At 46.0% G+C, this 18,728-nt stretch overlaps 1 protein-coding gene across 1 annotated transcript in view; it reads left to right on the top strand.

Annotated features, from left to right (window-relative positions):
* Positions 1 to 18,495, top strand: part of st6galnac3 (ST6 (alpha-N-acetyl-neuraminyl-2,3-beta-galactosyl-1,3)-N-acetylgalactosaminide alpha-2,6-sialyltransferase 3) — a 53,427-nt gene extending 34,932 nt beyond the window's left edge. Inside the window, exons 4-5 of the mRNA XM_053437658.1 lie at positions 11,771 to 11,878; positions 15,230 to 18,495. Coding sequence (XP_053293633.1) covers positions 11,771 to 11,878; positions 15,230 to 15,419 — 298 coding nt within the window. The 3' untranslated portion in view covers positions 15,420 to 18,495. The remainder of the gene's footprint in view (positions 1 to 11,770; positions 11,879 to 15,229) is intronic.
* The last annotated feature ends 233 nt before the right edge of the window (positions 18,496 to 18,728 follow it).

Genomic DNA, 18,728 nt, shown 5'->3' on the forward strand with positions numbered 1-18,728 from the left:
GGCTGTGCTCGGGGACACAGAGGAGGAAACGTTAGATGTAAAACAAACAGCTCAGACAGATTCACCTCACACTGAAGGAAACAGAGAAAACAGATTAAGATGTGTTGTCTACTCCTGGAGTCTTTGCCTCAGACTCACTGGGGTGCTGTGAAATTAATGACAGAAAACCGCTGTGCTGCTGGTGGTGGAGGTGGTGGTGGTGGTGGTGGTGGTGAGCATGAAAGCATCAGATGCCTCCTTCTGCTCTGAGAGAATTATTAAAGTGCTGGTTGCCAGACGCAGATGAGATCAGTGGAAGCCCCTCGCCGTGAGGAGGAGGCGGGGAGATGGCCGCAAGACACAGGAGGTGGGGGGGGGGGGGGGGGGATATGTCTTTTTTGTTGCTTTTGCTATCTAGGACCATCTGCCTCGTCATTTGGGTGTTGGGGTATTTTTCCTGCGTGTGCGACAGGGGACGATGCTGCGAGCAGGATGACAGATGTTTTCCACATGTGGTGCGACAGTGGACACAGCAGCCGTCATGCTAACAGGCCACAGAGTCTGCAGGGAACCAAGTCACAGATTTAGACACAGGCCTCGTCCTCGTCCTCGTCCTCGTCCTCGTCCTCCTCGTCCTCCTCCACCTCGTCCTCGTCCTCGGTTACGTTTGTTTTATAATTCACACAGAGCTTCTGACTCATGTTATTCTTAACCGCAGCATATTTAACGTGCAGAATTAGAGCCGGGCTTAAAAGTTCTATGAATCACTAAATAACTTATGGAACTTTAATTATGACATGAGAAAAGTCTTTACCTCTGTGACAGTTATAGTTTGCTCACACACATTAAGAGTCATCATGTATCATGTAGTTGATGAAGGAACAAGTTCAGAAGTAAGAGATGTGAGATTTCAGTTCTATTATCATCAGAATAAATCATCTCCAAAACCCACAACTTATAATTAGACACATTAGACATCGACACATAATTTTAAAGGGTAAAATATAATTAAGCAGTTGTGAACAATAATAGTTTAACCATAAACTTGACTACAAATAAATATACAAAACTTGAAAATGATATTCAACAATAATGATCATATTCTTTAATATTACACACATTATCTGAATCACCCTCTTACTACAGTCATACTAAATAAATACTTCTTCAATCCAGAGGAAGAAGGACACAGTTAATATCATAACTCAATATTGCAAGCTGTAAAGTTGCTTCTGAAGTCGTGAGCTTCACTAAACATTTGCCTTTCTGCAGGTTTTACCATTTTAAACCAGCGTGATACTAAAGACTGGTTTTCCAGTGTGCTTGCTCAGTGGTTTGTGTCCTCCCAGCAGTGTTTTTCAGTCAGCACCAGTAAACATGCAGATCTGAGGTCTGTTTAATACTGTAAGTCAACAGCAGAAGTCAGTGGAGCTCGGTGTCATCGCGCCCGCAGCCGTGGACCTAACAAAGAGGCCGGTGTGGGAGGATGATGCTGAACAAATGGGAGACGTGGGCGTTGGTTCAGAGGCCTGAGGACAGACGAGCACTTTACTCTCTGTGTGCAACCAGGACCTCAAACACCTCCACTCATCGTTTTACATTTCAGGAAGAGAGACGGCCGGCCGGGGGGGGCAGTGGTGTGACTGGTGCTCGTGTTTGTGTTTGATATGCTGCGATTTTTATTTTTCATTTTTAAAATACTCCAAGACACTATGTTGCAGTCCATCAATGGGGATCAGGCTCAGTTTCAAACGCTGCTTTCTAATATAATAACAACACTAATGACCCATGAAGCATCTGCACAAGGTGACAGGTTCATCATTTCATCAAACACATCAGACGTTTCCAGACTGAACAGAATCTAGATTGTGGCCAGACTCATATTTGTTATCCAGATTGGATAATATCTGAATAGAAATGGGATCTCACTTTAGAAAAAGTCTGAATAACGTCGACAATCCTGCAGAATAAATAAATCATCAGCAGCCGCGGCTCATTTTCAGGCTCTGACATTTTTCCGGGACACTTGAGGGAATAGAATTCTCCTATTTTCATTGTGTCACGGTTGTGTCGGCACCGAGTCTTGTGTTCGCTCCCTCCTGGTCTCCATCATCGCTAAAGTGGGGCACGGTTTGACTGAGCTCGCTGTTCCCTGGATTATTCAGCCGATACTTCACTTTACAAAACCCACTGTGCGATGTATGAGTGCCGTGTCACGGCTGTCGGCTGTTTGCTGGAGCGTCTGCCTCCACACGGGGAGTTAGAACCTCTCTGTCCATCTCTTAACCAGCCGTCTGTCCTCCGTCCTCTCGTATATACTGGCATCTGCTTTCTGAGGACAGCCAGGCCGTTAACTGGGAGGAGTGGGGAGGGCAGAGAGCAGAGGGTCAGAACAGAGAGAGCGACAGAGAGAGGAATGAACAGAGCAGGAGGTGAAGGAGAAGAAGAAGAAGAGTTGACATTGTGGAGGGAAACGGATAAAAGAGATCGAGTGTGAACGGGAGAATAGAGAAGAAGAAAAAAAAACATTGGACAGTGAGAAAATTTGAAAGAATATTGAACCAGAAACAAAGACTCCCGAGAGGAATAGAAATCCAATATCACGAGGCCCCGAAGGACGGAGGCACGAATGACTAATCCCTGAGAAAATAATACATTATTCATCACAAGAAGAAGAAGAGCGAAGAACGAACTTCCTTTTGGGATCCTTTAAAATAAAGGCGTTAACTGAGGCTGAGTAAAGCGCTGCAGAAGAACGTTAAGGATTTTTTCTGAATGAACATATTGATTGTAATGTCTCCAGCCCTCAAGGAAACCAAATGGTTCACACGCTTAAGACGGGTCGAAGACAAAGAGAAAGAATTAAAATAAGAACGTGCATTTCCTGAGTGAGACTGAGAGGATCCTGTGGTGCCGACTCCCCAGTGACCCCCCCCCCCCCCCCCAGATGTGTCTGCATTCATAAGCAGAAACTTAACAGAGATCAGGCAAAGGACCTAAAACATCTTTAAAAAGTCTCTGCTTGTGTTTAAAAACTTGAGACCTATGGATCCGTTGGTTGACGTTTACTTCTCTTCAATGAACTGAGTTCTCGCTGCTATCACTTGATTCTCTGGATGAGCTGAACCTCTGTGTGATGTTAGAGTAAAAAGCTTTTATTGCCGTTTTATAAAAGGAAGCAGTAGAAACTTCACCGGGGGCTACTTCTGAAAAACAGGTTTAAAATCCGACTAAGGACACAAACCGATAAAAGATGTTTTATTTTGTGGAGTCGTAACAGAAGTGAAGTCTGAGGCAGTTTTACTCCATTGAGAGGAATCGGCTCTGAGAGGAAACACTGCACTGAGTTTAACCTTCTGAGGAGTTTAAATGAAAGTTTGACAGAGGTTTAATGTAGAAGTTGTGTTTGTTCACCCGGTAGATTCTGCTTCCTGCTGCAGATCCTGTTTGTCTGGTCTGGAAAAGAACCTTCAGAACTCAGGAGTTGCTGTTAGAGGGAACGTTTAGATCACTGGAGATTTTCTGCTTCACAGATCTGTCTCAGTTTCCCAGTTTTTTATAAATGTTGCATTTGGAGAAGATGCAAATTTAAGAAATTGTCAATGCCGCTGTTTATTTCACCAGTAGCTGATATAAACAGATTCAAATCTCCATTGTTTAATGAATTGGCAAAAATGTAATTTCTGACGTCCTGGTTAAGGTTTGGATCACTGCCCTTAAGAAATGGAAGACAATGCAATGTCTTCATAACGTTAGCTGCACAAATGTGTGTGTGTTTGTGTGTTTAAAATGTGTTTTCCATTCTACACGTCAAACTAATGAAGTAGGTTAAAACTGAAGAGCAAGACAGGAGCTGAACGTCATCAGAGCGAAAAGCAAAAACAACAACAGCAGCTCAAAGGAATTAACAGCGAGTTTCTCTCAGATGTGACATCGTTCAAACAGACCTATGCATCTTTACTTCCTGGTTTATTATTGTTTTACATACTGGTAGCAAAAGTAAACACAACCAGACTTGAGGAAAGACAAATGTCTTCGGGGGCGCAGGTTGCAGAGGTCCTCTGCTCCCCCCCCCCCCCCCCCCCCCCCCCATGCTTCATGTTTGCTCTCGGCAGAATCAGGAAACGCTTCAGCGAGCTCACACGGCAGCGTTTCTCATTTGAATCAATACAATTAATTGCTGTGTTCCGTGTGAAAAGAAGAAATGTATTTTATTTTATTTTTAAAGCTGCTTTCTCCTCGACGCTCTGCTCAGGAGATTGTCACTGGTTTTGTCCCAGGGCTCCCATAAGCTGGTTCACTGGTGTTTTCTTCCTCTGCACCAAAATGGTAAAGACTTGTCTGGTGGCCTGTTCTCATATAGTTAAAAGTTAAATGTGCTCATATCTGGAGGATGAAAGAAGCATTGGAGGCAAGTTCATGTTGTCGGCCCTCAGATCAATGTTAAAGCAGAACATCTGATGAAGCAACTCTGAAGACAGTGGTTCCAGGGTTTGTGTGTTACATCAGAAAATGTGCAACTAGAGCTCTGCTCCACTGGCAGTTTCTTTGAGGCAGAACAGAAGAGGAAAAGATGAAGAGGGGGAAGAGAGAGATGGTTGATATCATGTCCACTGTCCTTTAAAAAGGGAGGAGACGTTGTTGGGTTCGATGAGAAGCTCGAGCTGGATTGAGGGTGAAGTAAGTGGATGGAGGACGGAAGCTGAAAGAACAGCTCGGATTTGTCCGAATGAAACAACAGCATTAATAAGAGTAATGGAAGGAACATGGAACCATTAAAACCATTAGAAACTCTTGTAAGTAGGGATGTGAAGCAAAAATCCCCCAAAGGACGATAAATACCAAACTAAGTCCGACTTCGGTTCCTGAGCTTTATACTGAAATAGCTCAGGCAGCATAAACATCCACACACGTGTCCAGTTAACATTAAACTTAACTCTGGTTCACAACAGTCCACACGTCAACGTCATGCTTAGAGCTAAATGGTAAATCATAAGTTATAATGCAAGTAAAACCAACCGATGTGTAGAAGTCTAAACATCTGAAAATGAAGAAATCATTTTCAATAATAATTTTGTAATAAGCCAGTGATTCAGCAGCTTTTTAAGGGAACAAAGCAGATGATGAACACAACTCAATTAGTTATAATCAGGAGAGAGAAGTGAGGCTTAAGAGTTAATTGGAAATTAATTGATTTGCTGCAGTGAGCATCGTAAAAAAAAAAGAATAGTTATGTGATGAGTCATTGGTGATCCCTCTTCACCGTGACATCATAATTCTGCTGATTAAAAGAAGAAGACTTCAGTCGTTAACGTTTCCTTCAAACTGTGATCGTTTGAAACCTAAATAAATAAAGTCTTCAGCTCTGTTTTTTTATTGAGTCTTAAATAACTTCCAATAAAGGAATAATTGAGGTTTAATCTGGAATAATATGAAACTAAAGCAGAATGAAATGATCCTTTTTGGCCACTTGAGAGAAACATAAACATTGTCAGCTGATAAAGTTGACGTGGTGAATATTCTACAAACTTCCAGAGATCTAGAGCCACATTAGCTTTCATTAGTTATGTGTCTGTCCTCCAGATAAAATCTATGTTCAATATTCTCTCTGATTTCATCTCTGTTTCCCCCCCCCCCCCAATTCCGGAGAGGAATATGTGGCTGCTGCTCCGAGCTGCGTGTTCACCAGCTGCTGTCTGACGTTGTGTGTCTGTTGTGTATTTATTAGAGCTTCCTCAGTGAAAACATCTGTCTGCCGCGACTCAGACTGACACTGATCAGAGCAGCGAGAGTGAAGCAAGACAACACGGTCACAGATCATCAAATCACATTGGATCTGATGGTTGGGGGGGGGGCACGTTAACCTGAAGGAAACTGATGTTAACTTCTTACTGGTGAAGGTCGAGATAACAGCTCAAAACCTTTCAACTGACTTCCGACCAATCAGAAACCAAGAGTTATCAATCTACCGAATCCTTACAGGTCAGTAGGTGGCGATGGAGGACAGAGCCAGGCTAGCTGTTTCCCCTTGTTTTCAGTCTTTATGCTTCGCTAACCTAGCTGGCTGTAGCCTACAAATATGTGAGTGGAAACGTTCAATGACTCTTTGTAAAGATCAACAGCTCACAAAAGGGAAGCCAGAACATCTAGATCGCCCCCTGCTGGTTGGCTGCAGTGTACCATAAATCAGGTAAAATACAACGGTAATGAACAACTCACAATCCGAGGCGAATTACACTCCACTAGTTGTTCTTGATAGGCGTCGTTTCATATTTGTGCGGCTGCAGAGGCATCGTAAAGCGAAGTTCAACTGATACACTTGTCAGGGTTTAGTTTCTCGCTTACAATAACACACACACACACAGACACATACACAGACACACACACACATGAGTGGCTGCCCTGCTGTGAATGTCAAGAGCGAATTATTGAACAGTTTCGTCTGCAGTGGAGACTCGGGCTGATCCAGGGCCAGTTCTCCGCGGCTCTTTAGCCTCTGGCGCTCGGCAGGTAAAGCACAACAAGCTCCAGCTCAGTGAGACTCGGGGGATTATTTACTTAGACCCCTCTCAGAGCGTCTGACTTCATTTCTCAAACACCCTTCACTTCCCAGCGCCGCAGCATCCGAGCATGTCAGTCCCAATCACTCCCGCCTCACTTGTCTCCGGCTCGTGTTGCAAGGAGCAGTAACAGGGATTGATCCGAGAACAGTCTGCTTCTCGCCTTCTGGTCTTTTTTCTTTTTTTCTTATCCAGCTCTGGTTTTGAGCCCAAACACAATTTATTTTGTTTCATTTTTCAAGCAGGCTGTGACAGCGGGGACTATAAAAGGCTCGGTGAAAAGAAGCCAGGCTGCGCCGTGCGAGACCTCATGACACCTTTGTTTGCCGTCTCTGAGTAAAAAGCTGTTTTTTCTGCTTTAATAAAACAAGCAAATTGCATTCCCTCTGTCCTCGGGCCCTGGTTGTTATTCACCGCCTGCCGGAGCAGCTTCTCCCCTCGCTGCCTTATCTCTCTTTTAAATTGGCCACACAATAACAACGTCCCTTTTCTACAAACTTGTCCCATTGTAATTTTCCTGTAGGTAAACATGTCGCCTGTTCCACGTCCACTTCCTGCTTTGAGATCTTGGTTATCAGGTCAGCAGGTCCCGCCCACTTTTATTTACTCCAGCAGGCTTTTCTGCTCCAGGACATTCAGCTCTCCACTGGGGATGTTTGTGTAAATATATGAATGTGTGTGTGTCTCTCTGTGTGTGTGTGTGTGTGTGTGTGTAAGAGCCTGGGTGTCTGCTGTTAGCGTGGCAAATGGCTGATGAATAATGCAAGGTAATAGTGATGTGTTGACAGCTCTGACAGCTGAGAGCTGCCGAGCTGTGTATCAGCGATAATGTGCCATTTCCCGCCTCTGCTCCTCGGCTCCCTTATTACGACAAATTGTAGTTTCTGAAATTTCGCCTCCCCGTGGCCCCAGTGTGTGCACTGTGTGTGTGTGTGTGTGTGTGTGTGTGTGTGTGTGTGTGTGTGTGTGTGTGTGTGTGTGTGTGTGTGTGTGTGTGTGTGTGTGTGTGTGTTTACTGGTCCATCCAAACTCAAAAGCCAAAGTACCCTTGAAGCCCTAATCACACATTTAAAAGTAATGACGTTTTTGGTTTGCTGATTGGATTCTAAATTAATATCTGTTTGTCCCTGTGTGGTCATGATAGTGTCCTACTGTACATACACAACCAATGTAGGAACAGACAAAATCATAAAGTATATGTCGCTGTAAATACTCATATTTAATTGAAGACCAACATTTACACGTATTTAACATCGATTTGAATACTTGTCCAACTGTGACTCTTCTTTTTAGGTCCTGAGGTAAAACGCGTCTTTAGCTCTTTAATGCTTTAATGTCCTGGTTGTATCTCACTGTTTGTCGGCCATATGGTGCAAGTGTGCAGGAGGTTTCAGGGTTTTTAGTAGGAACACAAAGATGTTAAAGAAAGTGGAAAGAAATCCTGGATCCTGCACCAAAATCTTCAGGTTTCTTTCCTTTCCCGTACAAATTTTGCCACTAAATTCCATTGTAATCCGTCTAGTAGTTTGTTTATGTAACCCTGCAAACCAACAAACAAACACAGATGAACACAACCTCCTTTTGCGGTGGTGAAAATACAATAAATGCACCACCTCTCAGACTCCATCAGTTTGGAAAACAAGGACACGAGGACACAACTTGACCGGTGTCTTAGAATGCAGAGCAGATACAGCACAGTGATTACTGCTGAGCACTGGAGACAGGCGTTCTTCACAAGGAAGAGCAGCAGCAGCATCCAGGTGCTCGTGTGTTTAGAGAGACGGTCGGTCCTCACAAAGTTCCCTGGTTCGATAAACAGCTTTGTCCAAGTGTCCTTGAACAAGAGGTCCCTTCCTGCAGCTGCTCGTTGTTGAACAGCAGCAGAGACACGAGCGTGGAACCGTCAGTATGTAAATGTTTCTTCTCCTATGTTTGAATTTGACCCGTTTGCATTTCACGACGCATGTGTTTGCATAACATTTGCAGCAACTCTGGAATAAATTCAAAGAGGTCAGAGCAACATCGTGTGTGTGTGTTTGTGTGTGTGTGTGTGTGTGTGTGTGTGTGTGTATGTGTGTGTGTGTGTGTGTGTGTGAACCCGGTGAATGGAATGTTTTGTCTTTTTTGTGGCATTTAAGTTGTTGGCCTCCTGAGTGATGTCAGTATTGGTGAGATTGAAAACTGTAACACTAGGAATTTGAAATGAAAATCAGATCTGAGTCTGTTTTGATGGCTTTTTGTTGCTGTAACTTTTATTGGGTTTTCAAGATTTTATTTCTGTTTTTATCCGTCTTGGGTTTCACCGTCCGTGGATCATGTTTTAATCATCGCATCTTAAGGAAAAATGTGTTTTTGAAGACACATAAATAAATCAGACCAAATTAAATATAGTGAGAATTAATTTCTCTCCTAAACTTTTTGGTTTTGAGCCTGCTGCACATGTGTTGTTGTCATAAATTACAGCTTCTATCGGGTCATTTTAATCATAGGCTTGCAATATTTTAGACACAGAAGTTAAAGCAAATTCATTAATCCATTCATACATCCCCCCACACCCCTGCCATCTTTTTATCTTTGCTTTCATTAGATTCATCTTCATAATCGCTGATAATCATAATTCGTAATTGTATGTAAATTGAAAAACTCATATTAATGGCCATTTGACAAGAGGCAAGAAATGAGGTGTCTTCTCCTTCATCTCTGCTACACAACACACACAATGAGGAATGTGGAGGAGACGCTCCTCTGTGATAAAGAGACTTGAACAATGAGCATCTGGACTCCAACGGTCTGAAATTAACCTTCAGTCGTTCAAACCCGCATCAATCTCTCTGCTCTCAGCCGATGAGACAGAAGTTTATAGTTAATTATTTGTGATTCATACATCCGCCCATTAACCATGAAGCTTGTCCTCTAAAGACAAGCTGACACAGCGGGAGAGCTGGAGGACAACATGGACGGATCGCCAGTGTGTCACAGGGCCGACGCACAGAAAGAACAAACATTCACATTCACACCCAGAGCAATTTAGAATCTCCAGTTTGTTTACCCAGAGAAAACCCACATGGGCATGAGGAGATAAATTCAAAATAAGATCAAATGTATTTACCTCACAACTGTGGGAAACAGAGATTTGTGCTCAGGTTAATGTGAGTTCACTGTATAGGTTTGAAATCTTCTCTATGGCTGTGACGACAACCTTCATTGGTCAAGAGATAAATCTGATTGGTCAAAAAGTCAAAAATGTTTATTTAGATGATCTGAAGCAAGTGTTTGTGTTGACCGCTGTCCAAGGTGCTGATCCTGGGACCGGCAGCAATTCAGGAGCTGTCCATGGTACTTCCCACACTGACAGACAGGATTTACACCTTAGTGCAGTTTCTTTAGTTTGCTGCTGTTTCTGGGAAATACTGTGGATTTTTTGGGGGGGTCATCTTTTATTATGGAGGACCATTGAGGCCTAGCAATTCATTTATTTTTCTAAAACTACAACGCACTATTTGTTATGTTTCTAATGGCTTCCTGTCCGAATTGGTTTCAGTTAATTCAGAAATTAAACCATCAATTTACATGACTCTTTAAATATTATAAAACACTGTTAAATAGAAAGTGTAATATTTTGTTTATATGTAACTTATATTCATTTTAGAGCTGCATCTTAACTGATCAATTATCAATTCGCTGATCAACAAGAAAACACATGTTGACCTAATTATTTGTCACTTTCAAGTTAATGTGGTGTTTTATGGTGGTTTTATTTCATACGATCATAAATCTATAGCATCTATAAGTCTGTGTTGGTTGAATGAAACAGTCGATGTGAACAATCCTCCACCGGGGAAACAGTCACAGGTCCCTCGATAGACAAAACCATCAGTTAACCAGATAAACTGCAGGTCGATACTAAAACTAATCACTCGCTGCATCCCTAATTCATATGTAATGGTTTTGTAAATGTTTTTTTTATCTTCCAGTTAAATACCAGTCGATATAATAGTTTTATGTGGCTCCTGTGTGTTCCTTCATAATCCCAACATGTCGATACTGCACCACACGGTCACTTCTCTCCCCACATCATTATCAGAGTCATGCTGTGCACACTCAGTTATTTATACCAGGTCTGAGGCTCCGGCTCCTGATAGTATTCTTTTTATTACTTAGAGGCGGGGCCCTTGGGGAGTGAGGGGCCCTCTGTGGGGGCTGGGGGGGGGGGGGGGGGTATACTTTATGACCCACTTCAGAAGCTACAAGTCCGGTTTTCTTGATGCGTCTCCCAGCGGCGTGTTGTGAAGACGATCAAAGCTTGTGTTAGTTTCACTTTGATAGGTCATAAAACTGAAACACCACGAGTCTGACGCTGATGAAAGGATTAAACATGTTCTCATTGATTGGCCTACTGGGTTCCTGCACCGTTCACTGGGGATAGCATGCTGCTGTTGGCTTGTTGTGGTGAGCTGTTCAACAGCCCAGTGAAATGTTTCTCTCTCATATCGAGGAGGGAAGTTTCCTCCACGCACACGGCCTCTTGAATTATTAATGTTCACAATCGTAAGTGGGTTCTGAAAAATTAGACAAACTGAAAGACGCCTGGTTTGTGTATCTGATGATCGTCTCGATGTTCTTCAGGAAAATCTCTGTGTGTCTGCGGCTCGTCTGTCTCGAGGGACGACCATTTCATCAGCGTCTAACGTGGTATGTGTGTTGGTAAAGGCTCAAGGGAGGGCCGGGTGGAATCTGGTTTTAAAATGTTCGATATTGGTGGTGACCGGCGATTTGTAGCTGCAGCACCTGGGACTCAGGACAACAACTGATTCTCCAATCACGCTAAACTATGAAAGAACAGGTGAACAGCTCTTTGTGCAACTGCCGTGGAGCAGCTTGAGGAATCAGTGAAAGCTACGCCCTGACCGAAAAGAGCCAATCAGCAAGAGGTCATAAGTGTCTGCGTCATCGTTTCCAGACTCAAACACAGCCCTGAAGTTTTAAAGCTCTTAAACTCTGGAGTCATGTGGACGTTTCCAACTGAACAGCGATTTCTAAAAAGAGTTCAAACTGAAAGACAAACGGTTACAGATCTCACAGTCATCGTTCTGACGTCCTTTAAACCCGCTGAGGTTTAATTTGAGGCTGTTTGAATAATTTCAGTTCCCCGATCATCACATTGTATAATAATTATAACAATACACTGTGTGATGTCACATTAAAACATCTGCATTTGTGTGTGTTTTCAGGATCCAGTCCGGCTCCTACCTCAGCACCGGCTGGTTCACCCTCATCCTCGCCATGGACATGTGCAAAGAGATCCACATCTACGGCATGATAAATGACACCTACTGCAAGTAAGACAACCATCACCCCCACCCCCCCCGATTCCTGCTCCCTTCCATGTCGGCATTAAAAATGCACATATACCCACACAATCTTGAAGGCTAGATTGACATTCATTGCAGCGGTGGCCAATCACAGCCTCCCATAACCGCGGACGACCCTGTTGGAATATATTTCCACTGCCTCCATTTGGATTTAATGGCTGAATTTCTCTGCTGAAATCCATATTGGGTTCTCTGTGCCGTGAATACCATTAGGTGCTCCCGCCTCGAACACCCAGCAGGCTGCAGAGGCTCCGCCGCCGCTGCCGCTGAACCCAATTCCCCGTCTGAGCAAAGCTTTATTTGTACGTCGGCCTGTCATCTTCCCTCTGACTCCTGGCTGAGTGATTACTGCCTGGCTGAGAGGCTGCGGGGGGGGGGGGGTGACAAACAAGATGCTGTTGCTGTGCTCACGGCTGCTCAGTCAGTCGTCTCGGCCTTGATGGGCTCCTCCCTCTTCCCCCCCCCCCCCTCCCTGCGTCTGCCCTCCGCTCTCTCGGCTCAACCTGAGCTCCTCAATCCTCCGAATCAAACGCTTCTACCTAATGCCTGGTGAAAATCCAGCCTTTTATCACCCCCCCCCCTCCCCCCCCCGTGCTCCCCGTGCACAGCAGGAGTATGAATAAAAAACTGCCCCCGACACCTGGCAGGAGAGAGAGAGAGAGAGATAATTCAACCAGCGCAGAGGCTTTTATAATTCAGTCAGGCAGTTAAGGCCTCCTCGCTCTCTCTCTCTCCGCCTGTCACTCACTTCCTCCCCGTGTGCGACGGGAGGATATCGAGTTCCCCCGAGTTTCCAAATGGACAATTTAGTGTCACACAAAGTAGTGTTGGCAGTCGATTGCTCCGGCAGAACGAGAAGAAGTGATGTTCTGTGTGATGATGTTCGGTGGTTTAGTCCGAATTGACCTCAGCGATTGAGCGGTAATGAGACTTCAACAGGTGAGACGAGGGAAATTGAATTTATTTGTGGCGCTGGTGCACAGAGCCGTGTGTCACCGGGGGACGAGCGGCAGCCACAGAGCAGCTCGGCTCTGTGGACTCACCGGCTGCTGCTCTGCCTCTCTCTCTCTGTGGACTCACAGGCTGCTGCTCTACCTCTCTCTCTCTCTCTGTGGACTCACCGGCTGCTGCTCTGCCTCTCTCTCTCTGTGGACTCACCGGCTGCTGCTCTACCTCTCTCTCTCTCTCTCTGTGGACTCACCGGCTGCTGCTCTGCCTCTCTCTCTCTGTGGACTCACCGGCTGCTGCTCTGCCTCTCTCTCTCTGTGGACTCACCGGCTGCTGCTCTGCCTCTCTCTCTCTGTGGACTCACCGGCTGCTGCTCTGCCTCTCTCTCTCTCTCTGTGGACTCACGGGCTGCTGCTCTGCCTCTCTCTCTCTGTGGACTCACCGGCTGCTGCTCTGCCTCTCTCTCTCTGGACTCACCGGCTGCTGCTCTGCCTCTCTCTCTCTCTCTCTGTGGACTCACAGGCTGCTGCTCTGCCTCTCTCTCTCTGTGGACTCACCGGCTGCTGCTCTGCCTCTCTCTCTCTGTGGACTCACAGGCTGCTGCTCTACCTCTCTCTCTCTCTCTCTGTGGACTCACCGGCTGCTGCTCTGCCTCTCTCTCTGTGTGGACTCACAGGCTGCTGCTCTGCCTCTCTCTCTCTGTGGACTCACAGGCTGCTGCTCTACCTCTCTCTCTCTCTCTGTGGACTCACAGGCTGCTGCTCTGTCTCTCTCTCTCTGTGGACTCACCTGCTGTGCTGCCTCTCTCTCTGTGGACTCACAGGCTGCTGCTCTGCCTCTCTCTCTCTCTCTGTGGACTCACAGGCTGCTGCTCTGCCTCTCTCTCTCTGTGGACTCACCTGCTGTGCTGCCTCTCTCTCTCTCTCTCTGTGGACTCACCGGCTGCTGCTCTGCCTCTCTCTCTCTGTGTGGACTCACAGGCTGCTGCTCTGCCTCTCTCTCTCTGTGGACTCACAGGCTGCTGCTCTACCGCTCTCTCTCTCTCTGTGGACTCACAGGCTGCTGCTCTGTCTCTCTCTCTCTGTGGACTCACCTGCTGTGCTGCCTCTCTCTCTCTCTCTGTGGACTCACAGGCTGCTGCTCTGCCTCTCTCTCTCTCTCTGTGGACTCACAGGCTGCTGCTCTGCCTCTCTCTCTCTGTGGACTCACCTGCTGTGCTGCCTCTCTCTCTCTCTCTGTGGACTCACCGGCTGCTGCTCTGCCTCTCTCTCTCTGTGGACTCACAGGCTGCTGCTCTACCTCTCTCTCTCTCTCTGTGGACTCACAGGCTGCTGCTCTGCCTCTCTCTCTCTCTCTCTCTGTGGACTCACGGGCTGCTGCTCTGCCTCTCTCTCTCTCTCTCTGTGGACTCACTGGCTGCTGCTCTGCCTCTCTCTCTCTGTGGACTCACCGGCTGCTGCTCTACCTCTCTCTCTCTCTCTGTGGACTCACGGGCTGCTGCTCTGCCTCTCTCTCTCTGTGGACTCACAGGCTGCCGCTCTACCTCTCTCTCTCTCTCTGTGGACTCACCGGCTGCTGCTCTGCCTCTCTCTCTCTGTGGACTCGCCGGCTGCTGCTCTGCCTCTCTCTCTCTGTGGACTCACCGGCTGCTGCTCTGCCTCTCTCTCTCTGTGGACTCACTGGCTGCTGCTCTACCTCTCTCTCTCTCTCTCTCTGTGTTCATTCTGCCAGTGAAATTGTTTCGAGAGTCGTCCTCTCATAAAGCCGTCACTCGTTATTAGAAAGCAAACACAAAATACAGATTGAATCTATTCCACTGCACCTGGTTTTATCGATTCCATGTTGCTTTTATTGGTTCGAGGATTCAAACTGTAAACAGAGCGACTCATGAAGTTCAGGTCCGAGTGGCGATAACTCTGCGACTGATCATTACTCACTTTCCTGAATGTTTTACCGATTCACTTTGGCGCCGAATAGAACTGAATCTCATCTCGATGTTTGACAAATGTGTGAAATTTGGTCAAAGGAGTGTTTATTGAACACTGGTCATCAGCAGGAGCTTCTAAATAACAAACCCTGCTGAGGTAGAGAACTTTTCACAGGGCAGCTTCTGTTCAAATTGCTGAAGGGCGTTCAGCTTTGTAAACCCGAACCACACAAAACCAAGGTTTACTTGTTCTCCCCGTGTCTCTGGAGGTTTTCTTCGGTTCTACACTTTTCTCCCACAGTCCAAAGACATGTAGATCTGGGTTAGGTTAATTGGAAACACTTAATTGAATAGTTATAGGTAATTGATGGATGGAATATGTTCAAATGAGTTAGAATGATGACTGGGATATGAACCTCTCTCCTCTGCTCTCTCCCCTGTAGGACGGAGGGGTACAGGAAGGTTCCCTACCACTACTACGAGGCCGGCAGCCGGGACGAGTGTGCAGAGTACGTGCTCCACGAGAGCGCCCCCTACGGAGGACACCGCTTCATCACGGAGAAATCGGTGTTCGCCAAGTGGGCCAAGCCTCACGCCATCAAGTTCTTCAACCCACCGTGGCAACTGTCGTGACCCGGGCTGAACCAGCAGGGAGATCCCACATCTTCATCATCAGCATCGTCGTCACAGAACAACTGAATCTCTACACCGACAGAGAGCAAGTTTCCTAATGGGCACAAATATCAAATTCAGCACTTGGTTCACTCCATATCTTTCTCAAAACCTTTTGTTCAGGGCTGACTGGTTGACGGTGGTGCCTCCTAAACCCGGCCACTTGTTGTTTTTGACCGATTTAAGGTCCGACAGAGAAAACACATCTTCTGCTTCTTGAACATTTAGTCCTTTTCTCCTGCAGCTGAGAGCAGAGGGAGGAGCTCAGCAGCTCTGCGCTGACTAATCGATCCATTCGCTGCTCTGTGAGTTCAGCAAAGGATCGCTCCAAGACTAACTCCAAAAAAAAGAAAAGAAAACCAGCATTAAGAAGAAACAACCATCCTTCAACTCCCAGTGTCCTCAGCAGCTCAGATGTCCTCAGGCGCTGCACATCGAAAAGGCTGCATTTACATTTTCTTTCAGCAGGACGCTGGTGGAAGAGGATCTGAGTCCCGTCGAGGGCTGAGGAGCTCGGCCGCTCTGTCTCCTCTGCGTGACGCTCTCCTGTCAGGCTGTAATTAATCTATAACCAGTATAACACAGGCCTTCATCTCTGACTGAGGGAGCATCCAGAGCAGATTGTCTGTCAGTTTTCATTCTCTCCGCTTCGTTTGAAGACGCTTCGACAAAACAAGGTCATTTGAAAAAGATAAATCCAGAGTTCACTCGTACTCCGAAGGTGAAACAGAGGCGTGGATGTAAATCTGCTTTTCGCTGTGTCTCGACTCGCACAGCTTCAAGATGTCAGCTTTTTTATACAATGCTGTGAAAATTGCATTTCAAGAGACATGTTTTGGCGTTTGCTTGATGTCCAGATGGTTTTTCTTATTTATTCGGCACCAGGGGCGAGTCCCCGGCCTCGCTAAGTGAGCGTGCCACTGACAGAGCGACCATCACAGCATATAGAGCCACGTGCAATTAGAAAGCCCATCCTTACGGAGGGAGGAAAGTCATTTGTGACCCTGCAGAGGGAGAGATTAATGTGTGCGGTGGAACAATTCGAAGTTAATTGCATTGCATTATCATTTTGTGCCTGTAATATACTCTGCAGTTTGTGTGGGGGGACAGGAGGAGGTGTCCACACTCCGGTGTCTCGCTCATCTCCTCGTCCAGCTTTGTGCCTCTTTGTGAACACATCGTCCTCTTTGTCTCCGGACGCAGCGAGCGAGGCTCCGGCTGTTTAGCATTTGAATGCGTCTGTTCCAGGACAGTGAAGAATCATCGGTGAAGTGCTGAGGTGTGCAGGTTGTCTGCTGGCTGAGACGCTCGGGCTGAGTCCGTGTCTCCCTCTCGTTCCTGTGATTAGTGTCCCGCTCGGAGGGAAGGACCGGAACTATTCAACGACTTCTTAATGAGCCGACGTGATGCACAGGGCCCTGAGGACTGGGATAGGCTGTCTCATTCTGCACTGTTTACCACCACACACACATTTACCTGTAAGCACTGATTTTAGTGAGTTAAAGGGCAGAAGGTACAAAGCATTGTGGGTAAATTAAAACACGAAGGTTCATCTTTGACATCGGAAACAAATGCTTGACAAAAGTAGTTTTTACAATTAGTTACACTGACCTACGCAGTGAAATTCATTGTTTAAAATCAGTTTAGACATCTGAACATAAAAGTGTTGTGTCTGATGTTAATTAATTACTAATATTATTTCCACTTTACCGAATCTTTTACAGATGAAGTGGGAAAGGAACTTAGTTTTGTCAAACTGCTTTTTCCTTCATGTCAAGATTGAACATCTGTGTGCACTTTGCAGACGTTGTTAAATTGATATTCATGGAGCAAACATATCAATATGCAGCTCGATGACAACTGTGCAAACTCCTCACAGACACACAATATAAAGACTCAGATGAAGCTGCTAACTTCAAACACATTTAGCCTAAATTTAGATTCAGACGTCTCGACGCACATTGACCCGCACGTCACCGGAGTCGTGCTCGCCAGAGTTTTGTGTGTCTGCTGCATATTTAGAAACGTGTTTGACATCAGGAGCAGAAAAAAAACTGTTTTCTCCAGACAGAGAGACACAACCCTGATAGACTCTCCGACCGACTCACAACTCAACACCCGTCCGTCCTGGTGTCACCTTGTCGCTCGCTGAGAGTCGACCCGGCTGACAGGAGCATCAGCAAAATGTAAAAACCTCCTGTTTTAAATTCCCCCCCGGTGTCGCTCGGCAGATCGGAGTTGGCCGTGACACGTCGCGGGGTCACGGGGTCGGATCTCCTCTGGGACGACGCACACGCTGGAGATGTGTTCGATCCCAGCAGCCCGAGTGGATCAAGGTATCCGACCACATGATGGATGTAGAGCAGAAGCTTCTCACAGAGTTATTTTTCTCGTGTCCAGGAAGCCTGACGATCCGAGCCGGGTCTCAGGGAGGAGTTTGAAACGATACCTGAGGAGACTGAAGCGTGAACTCACACAAGCCGCTACACATTCTACACACATTCTACACACATTTCACACACATTTCCCCTCAGCCTGTGATTGTGCAGTCGTCTGGCAGCTTCCCACCGATCAGCTTTTACCTCTCACTGTACAGAGAAGCCACCGGCTCACACCAGCAGAAGAAATAAAAATTTGCGTGGAGAAACATTTGATTTTTTTTAGGTGTTAACTGTTTAACTCACAACTGGAATAAGAGAAGTGTGTCCCCTTTGTTCATGCTCCTTTTGTTGTGTCGTGTTAAATGATGGTTGCTGTATGTTGTTGTTCTTTTTTGTCGATGCAGTGCTTTGTGTGCAGCTTCCACATTCTGCTGCAGGTCGCGTGTTGCCAACACAATCTGCTGCTTCAGGCGGCGCACTCACTTATTTTCTGATCAACAAACAACTCCCATTGTTCTCAGAACACACTGCGGGAATGTGTTACAGTGGATATTAAGGTGGATACGCCTTCTCGTGTACGCTGCCATGAATCATTCATGGTTCACACATTCGCTCTGTGACACCCGGGTGGGAACTGTGTGTGGGGGGGAGGGGGGGGGGGGGGGCAATACGTAGGATTGTTTTTTATTTCACAGATTTTTTACGTTTGGCAGATTCAGTTTCCTTTACCTGTTTCAACCCGTAATGCTAAGCTAAGCTAACTGGTGCCAGCATCATATCAGACTTACAGACGGATGAATGTTATGATCAATCCTCACATCTAACTTTCTACCAGAAATTGAATAAGGATTAATTTAAAATTGTCATATTATTCCATTAATAGTAGAAA

The sequence above is a fragment of the Pleuronectes platessa genome, chromosome 13 (assembly GCF_947347685.1).
Source record: "Pleuronectes platessa chromosome 13, fPlePla1.1, whole genome shotgun sequence".
NCBI lineage: Eukaryota > Metazoa > Chordata > Actinopteri > Pleuronectiformes > Pleuronectidae > Pleuronectes > Pleuronectes platessa.